The sequence below is a fragment of the Pterocles gutturalis genome, unplaced genomic scaffold (genome assembly GCF_000699245.1).
Source record: "Pterocles gutturalis isolate BGI_N339 unplaced genomic scaffold, ASM69924v1 scaffold21520, whole genome shotgun sequence".
Classification (NCBI taxonomy): domain Eukaryota; kingdom Metazoa; phylum Chordata; class Aves; order Pterocliformes; family Pteroclidae; genus Pterocles; species Pterocles gutturalis.
In genome coordinates this window covers 12,800-29,853 of record NW_010138771.1, presented here as the reverse complement: position 1 = coordinate 29,853, position 17,054 = coordinate 12,800, and the positions used below count along the sequence as shown (strand labels likewise).

At 44.1% G+C, this 17,054-nt stretch overlaps 1 protein-coding gene across 1 annotated transcript; it reads right to left on the bottom strand.

Moving 5' to 3' along the window:
- Positions 1 to 534: 534 nt before the first annotated feature.
- On the bottom strand, positions 535 to 16,397 carry SH3BGRL (SH3 domain binding glutamate-rich protein like). The gene is made up of 6 exons (XM_010083138.1): positions 16,371 to 16,397; positions 12,701 to 12,718; positions 10,055 to 10,240; positions 6,749 to 6,829; positions 2,392 to 2,596; positions 535 to 967 (listed from the first exon to the last, which is right to left on the bottom strand). Exons 1-5 carry the CDS (start codon positions 16,395 to 16,397, stop codon positions 2,564 to 2,566), a joined length of 345 nt encoding a protein of 114 aa, XP_010081440.1. The 3' UTR covers positions 535 to 967; positions 2,392 to 2,563.
- Positions 16,398 to 17,054: the final 657 nt, after the last annotated feature.

Below are 17,054 nucleotides of genomic sequence, written 5' to 3'. Positions count from 1 at the left end.
ATCTCATGAGCGCTGGGAGAACAGAGAGGTTAGTATTGCACATGGCAAATTCACCAATGCAAGACACTTCAACAGATTCACAACTCCTGTAATAGCTTCATGATATGGCAATAACAATGGAAATAAGTTTTTAAACCTTAAAAAAAAGTCTTGCTTAATTACAATAATTCCTGCTATTCAAATATTTATTTCCTTGTTTGAAAAAATACTATATGAATCTAACGACTACTCGGCCATGCCAGAAGATGCCTAATGCTGTAAGCAGTGTGAACTGGTATTTTTGTAGAGAAAGACATTAAAGGCTTTCACCCTTACACAGGTAAGGAAATGCCATTTCTGGCCGTTTTGGCTTATTTGCAACACTGACTGGGAATTAGCGCATGCTTCACTGAGGTGCACTGGATCTTGCCTGCAGACAATATAATCAAGTCAGGCTTAGGCAGCGGTGGGATGGAACGGCTGTCCATTGCCCAAATCACTTTTTTTTTTTTTTTGTCAAAAGAGCCCACACGGATCACTTAAATGAGAAATACATGGCATTTTTTTTTATCGTCTGTACAGTGTGTTACAATACAAATCTTTAATATCCATTCTACAAAAGAACAAACAGAACTTTCAAAAGTGACTACAATGGCTCTACTACACAATACCACCTACAGCTGCATCTGAACCCAGAAAAGACGCTGAAAAATTACTCTGTAAATTCAGTAACATTTTTGAGGCAACTCAGGCACTAAAGTTAGTATCTGACAAGGTTTTGGATGCTGTTGCTTGTTTTCCACGTTTTAAGTAGTTGGATCTCTAGGTGTAACCCCGTCTGTGTTATTAGTACTATAACAGTTTCTTGAAGTTTACACAAACTGGACGAATTGCCAAGACAGTTTAAACTATGTGAAAATAATTCATGACTAATTCCTTCAGTTTCCTCTGCTTCCAACTTTGTAATAATACACTCTGTGCTCTCTACCTTTTGTGGTGCCCGATTCCGCTATTTTAAAAATAATCAGGTAGCACAATGGGCACAGGAACAAGGCATAAAATGGGTATTTCATGTTCCCTATTATCCTCAGACTTCAGGAATGGCTGAATGGTTTAGTGGTTTATTAAAAAAAGCAACTGAAACTCCAGCAACCAAGACACCAAATTGAATTAGATATGATCTTGTAGAGACTTAATAATTGGTTTGGGAAAAGGGGGCCACCTATTTATTTGGCTTGCCACAGGAATACAATTTTTAGAGTAGAAGAGGAGCAGATAAAAGTATTCCATCCCAAATATGCCCCTTTTAATGCTATAGTTCTATCGTTCAGTACCTGTCAGATTGCAACTGTTGGGAAAGTGGGAGGAGGACTGTATCGCATTCCGTGGAAATGGATCTGGAGGGACGCAACAACTCCGTCATCCAGGCAATAAACACAGATCCCAGACCACAAGTACATGGGACCAATAAAAACACGATGTCAGATCATGGCCAATTCGACCACTGTGTACTGAGTACAACTGGTCTGTACCAATTTTCAACTGGACTAACCGTGAAGTGGTGAATGTTAACCTCCCTGGAAAGAATCAAAATTCCCCAAAGTGTCTGAAACATTTCCCTTGGAATCAATTAATGGAATTTGCAGCTTGGATTGTTGATAAGTGAAATAATTGCCTTCATTTAGTACCTCCTAATTTTGAGCCATATTTCTATTGTCAATCCTTCGATTGTAACTCGCATACAATACAAGCCCCAAAGGGTCCTGCGTGGGCCTGTAACGATGGGAATACCTACCCAGGGTATCCTAGTAATCTTAAAGGAATTAATTGGACATTAGGGATCCTGTGGATATGCCCTACCTCAGTAAAAAATGCTTATATGGCTGAGAAACATTCTAGACAACAGAGAGATATCCAATCAAACCCTTTATGGAAATCTCTGACATTTTCCCAGGGTCTCGAATCTGTATTTCTCCCCCATTTCGTTTCTGTTAAGCAACAGATCCCACTAACAAATTTATAATCAGGTGTTCAACATCTTGGCAATTTAACTCGGGATGCCATAAACATCCTTGGAGGTCAAATGAAAGTCACCCGACAGTTGCTATCAGAGAACAGTTTTGCCACAGATTACTTATTGGTCAAAGGAGGAGTTTTATGTGTTGTTCTAAATCACACTACAGACGAATGCTGTCTAGTTTTCGACAGAGAAAGCTCAGATAATGAACTACAAAATACTGTGAACAGAATGTCTAACTTTAATTCTCAATTACGAGAGCAGCAGGAGTTTTAGATAAAACCTTTTTTTGCTTCAATTTTTACCGCATTAGGCATTAAGTGGAAAGGCTTATTAACTGGTTTGAAATGTCTGTCCTCAACAGCCTACCTCACAGGGCAGTCGGGTTACGACACCTTTATGTTCACGTTTCATCTTGTGTTCAACTTTGTGTTACGTACAGTGAATGCTGCAAGCACCAATCAAATGTTAGCAATCACATCTATATTTCTCAAAGCAGAGACAGTTGTACTATTTTATAAAAAGCTGTGGAAATTCCCTTTACAGAACATGTAAGGCAGTTGAAATTCACGCTTGCTGCTTGGCCAGTGCTTCAGCTTCCTGAAAGAGCAGAACAGAATTACACATATTAGTGCTTCATGAAAGGCGACAACTTACACATTCCTGCGTTAAGCACCAACATAGGACATAACAAAAACTGCAGCAACACGTGATTGAGAATTGAGGAGCACTGAACTCAAGAAAAGAGCCCCCACTGCCTACGATGACGTTATAAAACAAGTCCCATGTGGTGCTGGCTTTCATTCCGAGCTAGCTCAAAGCGGAATACTCCAACCTGTGCTCATAGCCAGTTTTGACCATGAAAGTTTAAAACAAAAGATCAGATATAACAAGTTATCCCTCTTTTCATGTTACGACACAAGAACTGTTTAGAGGTCAAAAATTATTTTAAGAACTACGGTGAAATGGAAAAAGAATTCTTCATTAATAAAAGTCTCCACATCAAAATAAAAAAGAAGGGAAAAAAAAAAAAAAAAGATCTCAGCAGAGACACAATTTACTTTCTGAACTAAACCCTACCAAAAGACTAAGAGCCAGCATTTAGCTTTGGCCTTCTAGAAGGGTGATGGGAGCAGCCTGTGAGTCCTTAGCCAGACACAGCTCGGAGCTGCTCAGCCGGGAGCTCCGTCCCGGGGCTGGCAGCAGGTCTGTCCTGGCACTGGCACTGCTGAGTAATCCCAGCTCCCTGCTGCAGGGGAAGCGAGCCAGTGGGAACCTGCTCCTTGGGAACCACTCCTGCCTTCCACCTGCTCTCCATGCCCAGGGCTCCCAACCCACAGCTCTTCCATGGACCTGGACAGCTCTAGTGCCTTTTGGCTACGTGCAAACATTCCTGGGAAAGTTTTAGCAGTTTAGCAGACACATCAGCTAACCTCTAACAATTTTCCGTGTGTTTCAGAAGGAACACGAAGAAAACAATAGTCTGCATTTTTCAGCCTTCTTTCAGCCTTTGTAAGGTGGGCACAAATGGGAACAGAATGACAGCAGAAGAAATGCAAAAGGAATTTTTTTCTGAAGATGGTTTCTATGAGTGTACTTTTGGCTGAAAATTAATTTAATTACCTGTCAGCGGCAACATGGCCTACAAAAAGATGAACAGCCACAGTGCTCTCTCGCTGCAGCACTTCAGGGTAGACAGTGTGGTTTATTTTAAAGGAAAAAAGTTTGACATCTGCTAAACTCAAATTTTATGTAATGGAGTTGTTTGCTTTGGTGACTGCGTAGAAATACTGAAGATAACAGGCTCGACAATATGGTTGTTAACATAAGCCAGTATGTTAAATTAAAAAAAAGGAGGAGGAAGAACTAAGAAGGGAATTTCCGAGAAGTCTATAAGACTTGTAAGAGAGGGGACACTGTGTGTGACCCCAGCCCGCAGGGCAGGAAGTACCACGCATATCTCCGTTATCTTAGCCGTGGTGGATCACTCTGGTTTTCCTGGCTGTCTGCCCAAGCGCCTCACATCGTGCTGCCTTTTAATGCAGGGGCGTGGGAACAGCCGTGCTCGGAACGCTGGCTCAGGTCTGCTGCGCTCCCCGACTGTGCTCTGCTCCTCTGGCCGCACGGCATGGGTCAAAGAGCAGAGCCGGGACATCGCTGCACAGCCACGCTGCTCGTGCAAGGGCATCCTACCAGTTCATGGCAGAAAAGGCAGGTGAAAAATGAAGGGAAGATTAAAAACGACTACAAAGCCTGGGAAAAAAGGCTGTTTGATATTATCTAAAAGACAAGTGGTTCTTTGAATGGTAACAAAGAGGAGATGGTTCCCTTGGTTCTGTAACAACTCCATTAACCTGTCATGGGCACTACAGAACTGACATCTAGATATTATTTTTTTTTCCAGAAAATGCAGGACAAAGTGTTTATCTTCAAAACAGGCAGTGGTAAGCTGGAGAGGTACTTCCCTCATCTCCAGGAAAGGGAGTACAAATAATGCAGAGAACTTAATAGGTCAAACTCCATTTCCTTCGGCATGGTCCTGCAAGTTACCTGGCTCAGCTTTTCAGATTAGACATTATCCCTCTTTCATACTTTTCCTCAAGGCCCCTCACTGAGCATGTCATCTGTCCTTACATAATTAATCACAACCTTTAACTCACAAAATCCTCTCCCTTTAATAACTGAATCACAGAATCATTTAGGTTGGAAAAGTCCTTGTAGATCATCAAGTCCTATGTAAACCTAACACCGCCAAGCCCACCATTAGGCCACGTCCCTAAGTGCCACATCTACAGGTCTTTTAAATACCTCCAGGGATGGAGACTCAGCCTCCATCCCTGGAGGACTGTGGCCAAAGCGCAAACCAGACCACCAAGGCTCAGGAAATAGTTACATTTCTCACGCTCGCTTCTGAGCCCTTGGACCTGTGTGTTCAGAGTCAAACAACTTTCCAAATCTCTCATGACAACATTTTACGGAGGTTTTCTGTCAAGGTCCTCTCTTGCAATAGCACCCAGGTTGATCCCAGACTCTTTCCATTTTATGTAGCAGCAGAGGCAGTGTCATTAACTACTGCATCATATCCAAGCTGCACGCAGCTATGCTGTAAATGCCAATTTCAGCACCTACAAATCAGTTTCTCCTCCTCGGCAGCAGGCAATCAGCTTGATCTGACATTGTGTAACTGTGGGACAGACACTAAAAGTCAGACCAAAGCAGAATGCACTGGCTACAAGGTCACTTATACAAAGGTTATCTTCATCGGCTCAAAGGCACCTCCCTGTGCTGTAGCAAGCCACATGAAAATTCAGCAGAATACAAATGCATTATGTTTCTCCCCTTTAAAACTCACCTCTTCCTTAAAAGCCACCGCTTAGGACAGAATTGGAGCAACTAATAGCCCTGCAGACTGCTTCTGCCATCTGACAGGTTAAGTAAGCAGCGATGTGCATAAATGTTGTAGAGACAGGTGACCTGACTCATTGTGGCAGCAACTGCTCTCCAGTATGACTGCACTTCCCAGATCTCAGCCGTGAGGGAAAACGCACAGGCTTTCCTGCCTTCTCACTCCTTGGCTCCACCCTGCATATCTTTTGTGTAGTGCTGTGCAGATGTTCCAAGAAACTAAAATAAGATTTCCATGACTATCGCCCTGTGTGCAGCTGACCACCTGACACTGGGGCACGTATCACAGGTTTTGCTCTCTGCAGTTCTCTGAACGAGGCAGAATTTTTCCTTCTACGCCGTTCACATTAGTGGAGCTACTGCTAGAAATTAATTTGGCTCCCAAAACTGTTTCAATCTGACCCACAACTTGTAACGCTTAATACTGATGGATCGTCATCCACCTTTAAAATTAGGTCTCTTAGTGATGTGCACAGCATGACCTTCAACTCTTCCATGAATAAAGTTGAAAAGAAATGGCGTGATTGTTCATTGGAACAAGAAAGCTGGAAGTGACCTGGAGGATCCTGCTGCTGTCAAGTGAAACGTATAAAACAGGCTTGTCCTATCCTATCAAAATCAAAAGGGGAATTCCAGCCCATTGCATCCGCAAAGCAGCAACCCAGTTTGTAATTGGCAAAGGAAAACAAGGCTTCAGATAACAAGCTGGAGGAAAAAAATTACTCTGAAACAAGACCACATTATTTCAAAAACAGCAACTCTGGTTTCAAGGTATTTTCTAGTACAAAAATCTCATCAAAACCTCACATGAATTAAGTTTTTTCACTGAATTGAAATAATTCTTTGATTTTGTGACAACTTTTTAAATCTAGATTTCTTGTGCATTCTTCAGTGCAAATATTAACTACTCTTTCACTTGTTTCCAGAGTGTACAATTAAAAAAAAAAAAATCCAACGGTAAGAGACAATTATTACTAGTGAAGAACTTGACCCAGCTCTTCTTTCCAAAGCAACACAAGTTCTTCCATTAACTTAACAATAAGCAGGGTGGCTTTGCAGTGAGGATACCAAAAGAGCATCTGTACTGAACACAGAGTTTTTCTGGCAGAAGGAGTGGGAGGAAGATGCTTCCAGAGTACACAGCATCCTCTAAATAAACCAGCCCATAACAACAGCATGTTGCTGTGACGTTGAAGCCTGAGAGTTAGTCTCTGGAGACTGAGTATCAGGCCAGCACATAGATTGATTGGGGCAAACACAGAACACATAAAATATCCTACTATGAGCAGTGCAGAACAAGGTGTAAAATACAGGTTGTGGTTTACTGTGAGAAACGTGCACACCTACCTTTGAACCCGGTGGTGCAGTCAAGCCTAAAAACGCGTATACCGCATTGTTCTCTCGAGCTTCAAAGAAAGCTTCGTAGTCCTTCATGACGGGAGTCGGGAGATGGAGGCGGGGGGAACAGAAGACACAAGTATGAATCGTCAGAAATAATCACAACTCAGTTTGGTGTGTTACCCAACCCTCACAAAGCAAACTGCTGCCTGTGTCTGAACGCAAAATTCAGAGCATCACCTCAGATATTTATTGTTAGCACTGATAGCAAAGAAATTGTACTGTCTGAAAAGCAACAAGCTGGGAATTTCAGGATCTGTAGCAACAAGATGCTGCTGTGAGGTGCTCCTGTCTTTCCCAGAGGGACTGCCTCCATAGCAAGGTAGTTGTCACTGGTCTGGCACAGATGTCCCTCCTGCAGGAGCGGGCTGAGGCCATACCTTGTCATCAGAAACACTTATGTCCACAGGTGCCATTGCTAATTGCTGGTTACTAATGGCAACTGTGCAACCATGGACATTAACTCTGAGACCTGTTAAAAGTTAAATTTAAACCTGTAAACTGAGAGTACATCCTTTCCCATTGTGTTTGCAATTAATGATTAGTCTATGCAAATGAAGGAAATCAGGTGGGACTGTTCATTGTGCACTATGGTTGCTCCAAATATGCACACAACCACCTCCCAAGAAAATGAAGGTAAAAACAATGAAACAATAAAACATGCTTCCTTCACTGTTCTTTTTTCTATTTGAGGCAGAATGCAGTGCTGTACAGAGTACAAACAACACAGCTTAGTCGTCTGCTAAGTTAGGAAGAGCAAGCCAAAAGCCCACAGTGTGGCTCAGCAACAGCAGTTGCCAAACACCGACCAGATGAACCCACAAGATTTGTGCAAGTCCACCCTTGTCCAAGTTACCGCATACTTCCCTCACTGATTCCCAAACTCAGCACATAGCTGTCCTATGACTTTCCTGCTCTCCTTTTTAACTGGGGCAACAGTAGCAGCTTTCTCCAGCTTTACTGGGGAATGTTTTGATGCAGGAGTCCTGGCTGAGAAGCCCAAGGCAAGGCAGCAGCTCAGAGCAGGCTCAGTCTCCGGCTGAAGTCAGGGAGAGCACTGCCATTACGGGCACGCTGCTTCGCATGCTTCTCTGTCTGGTAGGCAAAAGCCTAAGAAATGGCAAATGCTGTTGGAGAATAACAGCTTGTTCGGAGCAGGGGCAGCTCTAAGAAGAGGCTGTTGCAGCTGGAACAGAAGAAAGTCCAGGGAAGAGAAAATTCAAGCTGCCTGGAGATCAGGGATGTCAAATTATTGTTCAATTTGTACACGCAGTATTCGGGTGCTAGTTGGATAAAAATGTATACGATTATGTTAAATCCTCCCTGAAGCCCTTCTGTTGACAGCGCTGGGGCTGCTTGATAACAAAGGGGTTGTTTATCTTGCTAGTGCATAGTCCGGCAGTCTGCTTCATAGCATCCACCAGGAAAGGAATGCCTGTGACTAAGGAGCAGGGTTCATGCCAGCTCACAGGGCATCTACAGTTACAGCCTTTCTGCTCTGCACAGGCCAGTAAAAGTCAATTTGCGCATTCCTCTGCCAGTAATGCTGCATCAGATGAAACGAACAGGGAAGTTGATGCTTGAGGTAGATCAGATAAAGACACAAAGAAGTTCAAGCATGCGGTCACAGAATTAACTTTTACCTTCCTGAAAGCTAAACTGTAGTAACTTGAATCGTAGCTGCACAAATCAACCAAACTTCAAAAGTTCAAAGTGACATAAACCAAAATTCTGTGGATTAAATAAGCCCATAGCAAGAACTGGCCTGAAGCATCGATATCCCTCTCCCCAAAACTGTCACAGGTTGCAGCTGGGGACACATTAGCAGCATCTCTGATAAGCAAGCAAGCGTCCAGCTCTAGGTGCATACAGCTTTTTCTCTTCCTGTCCCACACCACTGCATAGTAAAGCCCTGTTCTGCTGCACAGCTGCAGCAATGCACCAGAAATTTGGCAACATTTCACTGACACAGGACAACTGCACAGTGATCTGCTTGCATCCCTAAAGCTCTAGTACAGCCAGGGAGAAGGGCAATACTGTTGCAACCGGACTTCCTACTAGTACAGAAATATTTGCCTCTTTTTTTCTGTTTGTTTTTAAAGAGAAATAACTGAGCAGAGATTTTCAACTCTCTGTGACTAGCCCTGTCTCAGCTTTCAGCTGCAGACAGCGATTGACCATTACGTTTGTCACTCCAAACCAACCTTTTTCCGTGTCAAAACCACAGCCAGTAAAATTTTGAAATCCGAGTGGTACATTAGCTCACCGTGGATATTGTTTCAAGTTCTGCTTTTATTACAAGCAAGAAAAAAATCCTGGCAAATTAATAACAATTTCTTTCAGTAGCCACAGAATTGCCTCACAAAGGTCCAGAACTGGCAGGTTCTGACTTACAGACTTTGTAGGTCAGGACCAGACTGCAAAACAACTTACAAACCAACACACAACACCAGAGGAATGCATACTGTGAGCACTTTTCAGATTATATTAAGTTTTAAAAATAAAATTAACAGTCAATCTAATAATCATTCAAGCATGGCCTGCTGAGTAGAAGTGCTGCAGGGCAACTTACTTTTGATCAAGCATTAAAATAATTACAAGCAGGAATTGTATTTGCAATAGGAGTTTTAATCTGTTCCAGGCACTGGAGTAAGTGGACCGCAATAGCCTTCATTTTGCAAGCACTACATAAAAACTGACCCCAGGAAGGATCAGAAAACTGATTTCTGGTCATGGCAGGCATCACTGCATATGAGCACTTGTTCTGGAAGATGAACATAGTACAGAGCAATCTGGGGTCCACACATATTGGCAAACCCCATGCAGACTCAACGGATCTCTGAACTGGCTGCATCACACAGTGCCAGATTTCCGTGAAGTGTTAAGTTCACAATCATGGTGAACATGAGAATTTAAAAAAACTGTAACTATTCGGAGCCGTAAGAGGAAAAAAAAAAAAGGAAAAAAAAAATATACACATTGCCAGGCAGTGGTAGGCTCATACCAGTAAGTAGCACAACGACCTGAGAATCAGGAGTTCCAAATTTTAATCTCTCCTCTATGGTGGAACTGGAATATTCAAGAATCAATTATTATTAAAAGCCCAAGAGGAGGGGTAAATGTCCAACACCTTCCACGCTTGAATGTACAGCTGGCCAGGTCCTTCCCTGCTGATCACAACAGCAAAATACAGACTATGGCAGTGAGTAAAAGGACTGGGATGAGAAGAGATGGAGACCTGGAGCCATCCCTTACCCCGAGGTACCGGCTGTCATTGAAGAGCCGGGGCGGCAGGGGGTTCCCGCTTGCTGGCCGGCTGTCTTCAGGGACATTCTCACGCATCCATTTCCGATTCTCCTCATTGGCGGCGATATCCTTTTCTTCAAATTCAATTTTATTAGCTTCCAAGAAACCTAACACATCTTGTTGCTGCTTTTTAATCTGTCACAAAAGAGGAGGGCGGGGGGGAAAGCAAACAAAATGAGTCAAACTATTTTTTCTGCTGCCAATTATGCAATTCCAGGGTTCAATGTGGCAAAAAGGGGGTGCAAGACAGGTTGAAAATAGAAGCAGTAAGAAAATTCTTAAAATAAAAAGATACCTTCTACAGAGTCATATCTTGACTTGGGTCCTAGCTAGTTGAACAGGCTGAAGTCTAAAGACTCTGTCCCTATACACATGTAAGTGTTGTGAACCTTAAGGGTCTCCAACCAAAAGCAAAGGTGTGAGCAGTGCCCTTGCAGAGGCCCTAACAGTAACATCTCAATGCAATTTTGGCTCATGATTCTTTGGACAAAAAACCCCTCTTCTGCTCTGCTCCAGGTTTCAGTGGTGGCAGGTGTGGTCTCTGGAGAGCCACAAACCTGCATCCCCCATCCTTGCTCATCTCAAGTAAAAGTCTTGGGGTGCTGACTGCCCAGGCTGGATGAGATTCCATGATGCAGCCTGTCCTCTGCACACTCACACAGCACCCAAGTGAAAAGCAGGATCTGTGCAGCAAAGACTGTGCTGGCTTTTTACAGGAAAGGTGGTTTTTATTACTGTCATATAAAAATTATTGACTTCCTGATACAGCGATGTTCTGCTTATGCTCTGTTCTTTCTCTGCATGACTTTACCACCATAAAGGAAATTATAACCATGCTCATCCTGGCAAACAATTAAAAAAAGGGATTTAATGGAAATTTGTTCTCTTCAAATTATTCCCTTCACTACAAAACCGGTCCAAGCCCTGGCTTTAACCTAATTAGCTCAGTGCACCAAAAGCAGCGCTTCATCCAGATGTTGCGCTGCTGCTAATTCAGGTCAGCACCCAGCTTCCCCGAGCAGCCTCTCCATATACGGCAAAGGGAAAACAGGCAGCTCCCGGTGAGCCGCGCCAGGGTCAGGGCACAGCCAGCTGAGAGCCAAATATGGTGCCTGCGCCCCTGGCGCATCCAGCCCCGCACCCACGGGACACGGAGCGGGACTGGGAGCAAGGGAGGGGGTGAGGGTTAAAGTCCTGCTCTGGAAGGGTGCGGGCTGGGAGAGCAGAGCCCGGTGTCTCCGAAGAGGAGGCTGCGATGCCTTGGCAGTCTTTAAGCATCCGTTGACTCGTTCTTTAGCAGCTCCTTTGGAGCCATCGCTGCTGGCCGTGTGACAATCCACGATAGGGAACCAGTCCAGGTTAAACCAGACCTTGGGTGGGGTGGTTTGTTTTTAAAAAAACCTGGATCTTGCACTGCATCTAGCTCAGTATAGTGCAAAGGGACCAACCCTGCTCTCCCAACGGAGGAAAAACGTGCTCCCAGCTTCAGCGGGGAAGCTGCCTGCCCATGGCTGCAGGAGCCAACGTAATTCCTCCTAACATGTCAGCGGAGAAGCCGATAAACTCGACTAGCAAGTACCCTTGTACCCTTAAACAGCCGAATATGGCTGGGCATTAGCTAGTTTTGATCAAGGGTAAAAGTAAATAAAAATGGACAAGTTATAACACCCCGAGGAAATAATTCATGTTACAGGCTGTATAGAAAAATGTCTCTCAGCAGACTCAAATCTACTGGCAAGAGATTTCTTTGCTCTGTCACAGCAGAACAGAGCAGTCAGGGGAAGTTTTTCTCCCTCATATCATGCAGCTCAGAAGAAAAAAAAAAAAAAAAAAGCAGCAGCAAGCACTTCCTTCATGAACTATTCAGTAGGACTAAAATAAGGGAAAGGTCCTTGTAACTGTAAACTCCTCTGCCCGTGGTCAGTATCTACGGCAATGTACTGACCTGGGAATAAATGGAAATTTTTCTCCTCAAACTAGTTAAATTTTAAGTAACCATTTCCAAACATTTGTAAATTACATATCCAGATAGTTTTCATTAGTCTCAGGTCCTTCACTTGTCCAAAATCTGCTGTTTAATTAGAACACACTTTGAGATGTCCCCAAATTTTTAAGAAAAAACAGAAAACTAAGTTTTTTCACAGTCTCCTATTAAACTATACATGGAGCAAGGACAGTCTCTGGGTTGTTTTTTCAGCTACAGGCAGCACACCTGGATCCCAAGTTCACAACCATGACTACAGAGGGCTACCGCAGCAAGTAACCCTCTCTTTATGAAGAGCTAGAAGACACACTGTGTGGGACACATGCATGGCATTTTGGACTCTCTGCCACTCTACATCTGTAGCCAAAGGAGGTAATTCTCTGAAGAACTGTAAAAAAAGGCAAAGAGCTGGTGCTGATGCATGAGTAATATTAGTTTGAAACCCTAGTCTTCTAGACAAAATTAAAAAAAAAAAAAAAAAAGAGTTGGAAGATTAAGGGGCGACAGCTTCCTCCCGGCTCCTCAGACAAGTCTTCCGACCGCGGTGACAAGCACTTACACAAGAGCATTAAATGCTCCAGAGAAACATGGCACCAGCCGCTGGGCAGAACAGACACGGAGCTGCCAGACTGCATGATTTTATAGGATTTTATTTAGAAAACTTCTATTAATCTCAGGCACTGGAATCCACGGGAAGAGCCTAAAATAGAGCAAGAGACGCCTGCTACCACGTCAGGGTATTTTGTCTTACACGAAAGGGAATAAGCTCTCCTCGGGACAAGAGCCTGGAAGATGATGGTTCCTGCTGCCCATGTTTGGGAAGGAGCGAGGAGCCTTTCTTCAGGATGCGCCTGTCAACGCGTAGCGCTCGCTTCCTAAAAAAAGCTCTCCCAGTTGCCTAACTGGGCATGGACACCGGCCAGCACCTTTCCAGATACTGCACGTTGTCCTCTGCAAACAACCGTCATGTCTAAAACTACTTTGGCCTGCAGCTAACCGCAGTTTGCAAACACAAAAATCCGTGTTTATACTGAGTGCTCCTGACACATTTTGCAGGGCAGGGAGCACCAGCGGAAAGCCGGGAACGTGCATGCAGTCAGCGCAGGAGCTGGGGAACCGAGAGCAATGCTGCTGACGCAGGGTCCTGAGGCTGGGGGACCAGCACTGGTGAGGCAGAAGGACTCGTGGATAGACACAAAAGCACAAGGAGGATAGACAAACCGCAGACAGGGCTGGGGAGGCAACTGCAAGGAAGGAAAGAGGCTGCGGGCAGGAGCGGATGGGACAGAGATAAATGGATAGAAATGGGGCAAAACCCCAGGGGTGGAGGTGGGATGGAGACAGAGGGATGGAAGGAGAAGGGTTGGGGTGGGGAGCAGCAGAAGTCAGTGCTGCCAAGAAGAAGGGCCACATCCTGCTGGAGGTCACCGCTCCCCTGCTTGGGGAAACAAGAATGCCCTCGTGAAAGTCCATTTTGCTCCCTTCCCAATCCCAGAAACACACCCCTGGTTTCTTAGCCTGAACACACTGACTCATGCTTCTAGGAAAAACAGCTAAAATTACTCAGGTGAGTGGAAACATTATACTTTTTGCTGATGTTCCTAAGGTAATGTTGAAAGGAAACATTTAACCAAATGAATCTATTTTCGGTTGGGTTTGGTTTTCACTGTCTGTTCCAAAGACTGAAATAGCTTTATGGCAAGTGCTTGGAGGTTAACCAAAATCTCACCAGCAACCTATAATCTCCTGCCTACAAAATCTGCACAAGCAACATTAGAAGCTCATGCTTCCAGCTGGCTCTTTTTTTTTTTTCCTAAGATACCCTTGTGTATCAAGATTTTCTTTCATTCCAGTTACAAGCCAATCACGAAACATTAAGCTTTCAGCAGAGCATGTGCGTAGAGTGGAGTTATGAAAATCAGTAGTTTAGGATTATGGTGCCTCACTTGATTACACACCAGAAGTTCAATTTGCTGTTCTAAGATCTAACTCACACCAGTGGATGACATCAGTAACGCAACAGAAACCACCTCAAAGCTGCCAAGAGTAGATATGGGTGACATTTTCCAATAAATTGCAGTCCATCAAAAATGGAGCTTTAACCCCAAAGCAGGCAGAAAACTTTCCAGAAAATGCTGCAATATTTCAGACTTAATATTTTTTTTTTCCTCCTTCAAATCTCTACTCCTTGGGGGGGAAGAAAAAAAAAAAAAAAAAGAGCTCAACAAAAAGATAATAAACAGGAAAGAGGCAGGAGTGATGCTGCAGGACCCTGGCCCAGCGAGCAGGCGATACTCCATCCCCAGCTCCAGCCAGGACTGTAAACTGGCCATCCGACAGCCAGCCTCTCTGAGACCTACCCCGCAGCAAGGAAACAGTTGTTTTAAACACTTCATTGAAATTTACTTCAAAGAATCTTCTGTCTTATTTGGTATACACAGGCATACACATACAAAAGAACACTCTAGTTTGCATTGCTGGCCAGGAGGGGATTTTGGGTTTAAGTCTTGTTATTTTTTCAGTTTATAAATAAATTCCTTGTTGGACAATAGACATGTTTTGGAAATCTATTTATAGACCACTGGAAACTGAAGCAAGTTTACAGTTTGAGTGCTGCTGGTTTGATCCCACAACAAACTTCCCAGTGCCCATAAGACGGCTGCAGCTCTGCCATCCTGGCGCTCAGCACCAGGCGTTCTGCACCGTTTCTGTGGGTCCTGTGTCCTGACCTCCAAAAGATGCAATTAAATGGCTCATACATTGCTGTGAGAATTAAAGAACTTTAAAGAGACTTCCTGTAAAGTTCCCAGCCGTGGTTATATCATCGCTTATAGCATCTTTCACGTGGCCTGAGCTGCTGCTCCCAACCTCACAGCTGAGAGCCAGCACCAGGGCAGCACAGAAGGAACACCTTACGGCAGATCTACATCTTGCACACTTCTCCATCTAGTTTAGAGACAAAACCAGCTTTAAAAGGTTTTTTACCATTTCCAATTCCAGTCTTCTGGGTTCTAGATAACAAAAAGCAACTACACCTTTGAAGCAGTTGCATTTTAAGCCAGTGATTATTTTAAGCTGTTTCATTGTTAGGGGTTCAATTCTTTAAATTACAGGAGATACCTGCTTTGTGCAGAATAGTGAAAAGTTCAAATGCCCAGATGATGGTACTGTTTGTAGCCAGACTGGTAACCATCAGTTCTCCAAATTGTTCAGTACCTTTTCAAGATTGATATGCTCAAATTTTAACAGTGAACGGGAAAAGAAGAGATCTTCAGCAAACTCCAGCAGCAGCCAGCAGCACCATCCTTTTGCACACTGCAGCCGAGGTGGAAATACCCAGAAAACGGTTTTCTTTGAAGGGAGCGGGGCAGCATGAGGAATGCGGTGCTGCTGCCAAGACAAATTAACTTGCTGCAGCGCATCCTGCAGTCTGAGTTGCCCACTGTGACTCTAGGACTTGACCACCTCTGCTGCTGGGGCTGGCTAACACTATGGGCATTCACAGACACTTTTTGGAATTTTAAAAAAAAATTGGTTTGGTTTTTTTTTTTTTTTAATATTTCTCATCTAATTTCTAAAATGATGCTGCCTTCCTCATGTGAGTTGCTAATGCAGAAGCTAATACTTGCAAATTAGCTGCAAAATGCTTATAATTTTTCCTCCCAGTACAACTGAATTTGTAGGAGTTTAATGACGGGCAGCTCAGCTATGTATTTAAATGTCACGAATTCCTGACAGCCCCCCTAAGCTTGTTCCCCCCCCAGGACACTACAGCAGGACTCCCTTCAGGGACAAAACACCTCTGAGCAGGCTTGGTCCTGGCCCCCGTCAGAGTCTTCTCGGTTTTTACTGTAATATTCAAGGAGCCAGGTTTTTTGTATAAACTGGTTTTGTTGTTTTTATTCGTATGAACAAGCCAGATTTCGCACCCGCCTTTTCCCCCCCATATTAGCTTAAAATTCAGAGGTGCCAGTTCTGGTGGTGCTGGTGGCCACCATCCCCTGCAAATGGTAGTCAAAGGGTGGGAAACTCGTAGACACCTACAGCAATGACCTGCCTGATCAGAGCTTTGCAGGCTGTCTCTGAGGTGTCTCCCAGCGAGTCGCGTCTCACTCTTATTTCTCTCTGCCTGGTAGAACATCTGCCTATTTTTAGGTCTGGGCAATTATAATTACAGAACTCAAACCACTTCTTTGTTCTGGCTATTTTAAGCTGAGCATCACACGTAGGGTCATCATTCTCTCTCCCAATGCTTGGTTTCTGGTCTGTAAGGAATGAGACTGAGGACAAATACAGCAAAACCACCATGAACTTACATGACTTAAATCAAACACAGGAGGCTAGAAAATCTCATGCTGTACTTGTGCTGCTTTTTTTTTGCAGAAATTAGGCAGTGTCCAGATGGACTCTGTATGTACTTAGTCTGTGCCCCCAGGGCCCTTTGGGAAAGCCCATGGCATAGCAACACGTGCCCTGCAGAGATGCTACAGCAGCTCTGTCTTGATGTGGTTTGCCCCCAACAGCTTCGAAGTTGTTTGGAAATGGTTCTTCCCACCAGGCACCCACCGACCCCAGGCTGCCAGCCTGAGACCCAGGGCAGGAGGGAATGGGCTCCAGGTCACAGCGAGAGCAGCAACCTGATTCCCATTTCTCACGTATGGCTCTGGAAAAGACTTTTTAAAAGCAGAAAAAAAAGTCCTGGGGTGAAAGGATGCAAACCCATCACTCAGAGCGGGGCTGGGGGAAAAATCCATGCTATCAAAAGCTTTTTGCAACCTAACCTGGACGTTGCATCATGTCTGGAAACATGTGGTCTGCCTGCAATGGGGCATTATCCAGGCGTAAGGTACCACACTACAGATCAGATTTTGCGGCACAATACAAGAATATAGCTAGAACAAAGGACAAAGTCAGTGCTTCCCAAAACAAGACCACAAGTTGCTCCAGAAACCATAGAAAGTTACA

Bases quoted from the DNA above. Each gene is read 5' to 3' on its own strand.
- SH3BGRL (XM_010083138.1), bottom strand. From the start codon at position 16,397: ATGGTGGTTTTGCTGTATTTGTCCTCA. The intron at 6,830-10,054 runs GTAAGGGATGGC...CCCGTCATGAAG, and splicing joins ATGACAGCCGGTACCTCGGG to GACTACGAAGCTTTCTTTGA. The intron at 2,597-6,748 runs GTAGGTGTGCAC...CTGCTCTTTCAG, and splicing joins CTGCACCACCGGGTTCAAAG to GAAGCTGAAGCACTGGCCAA.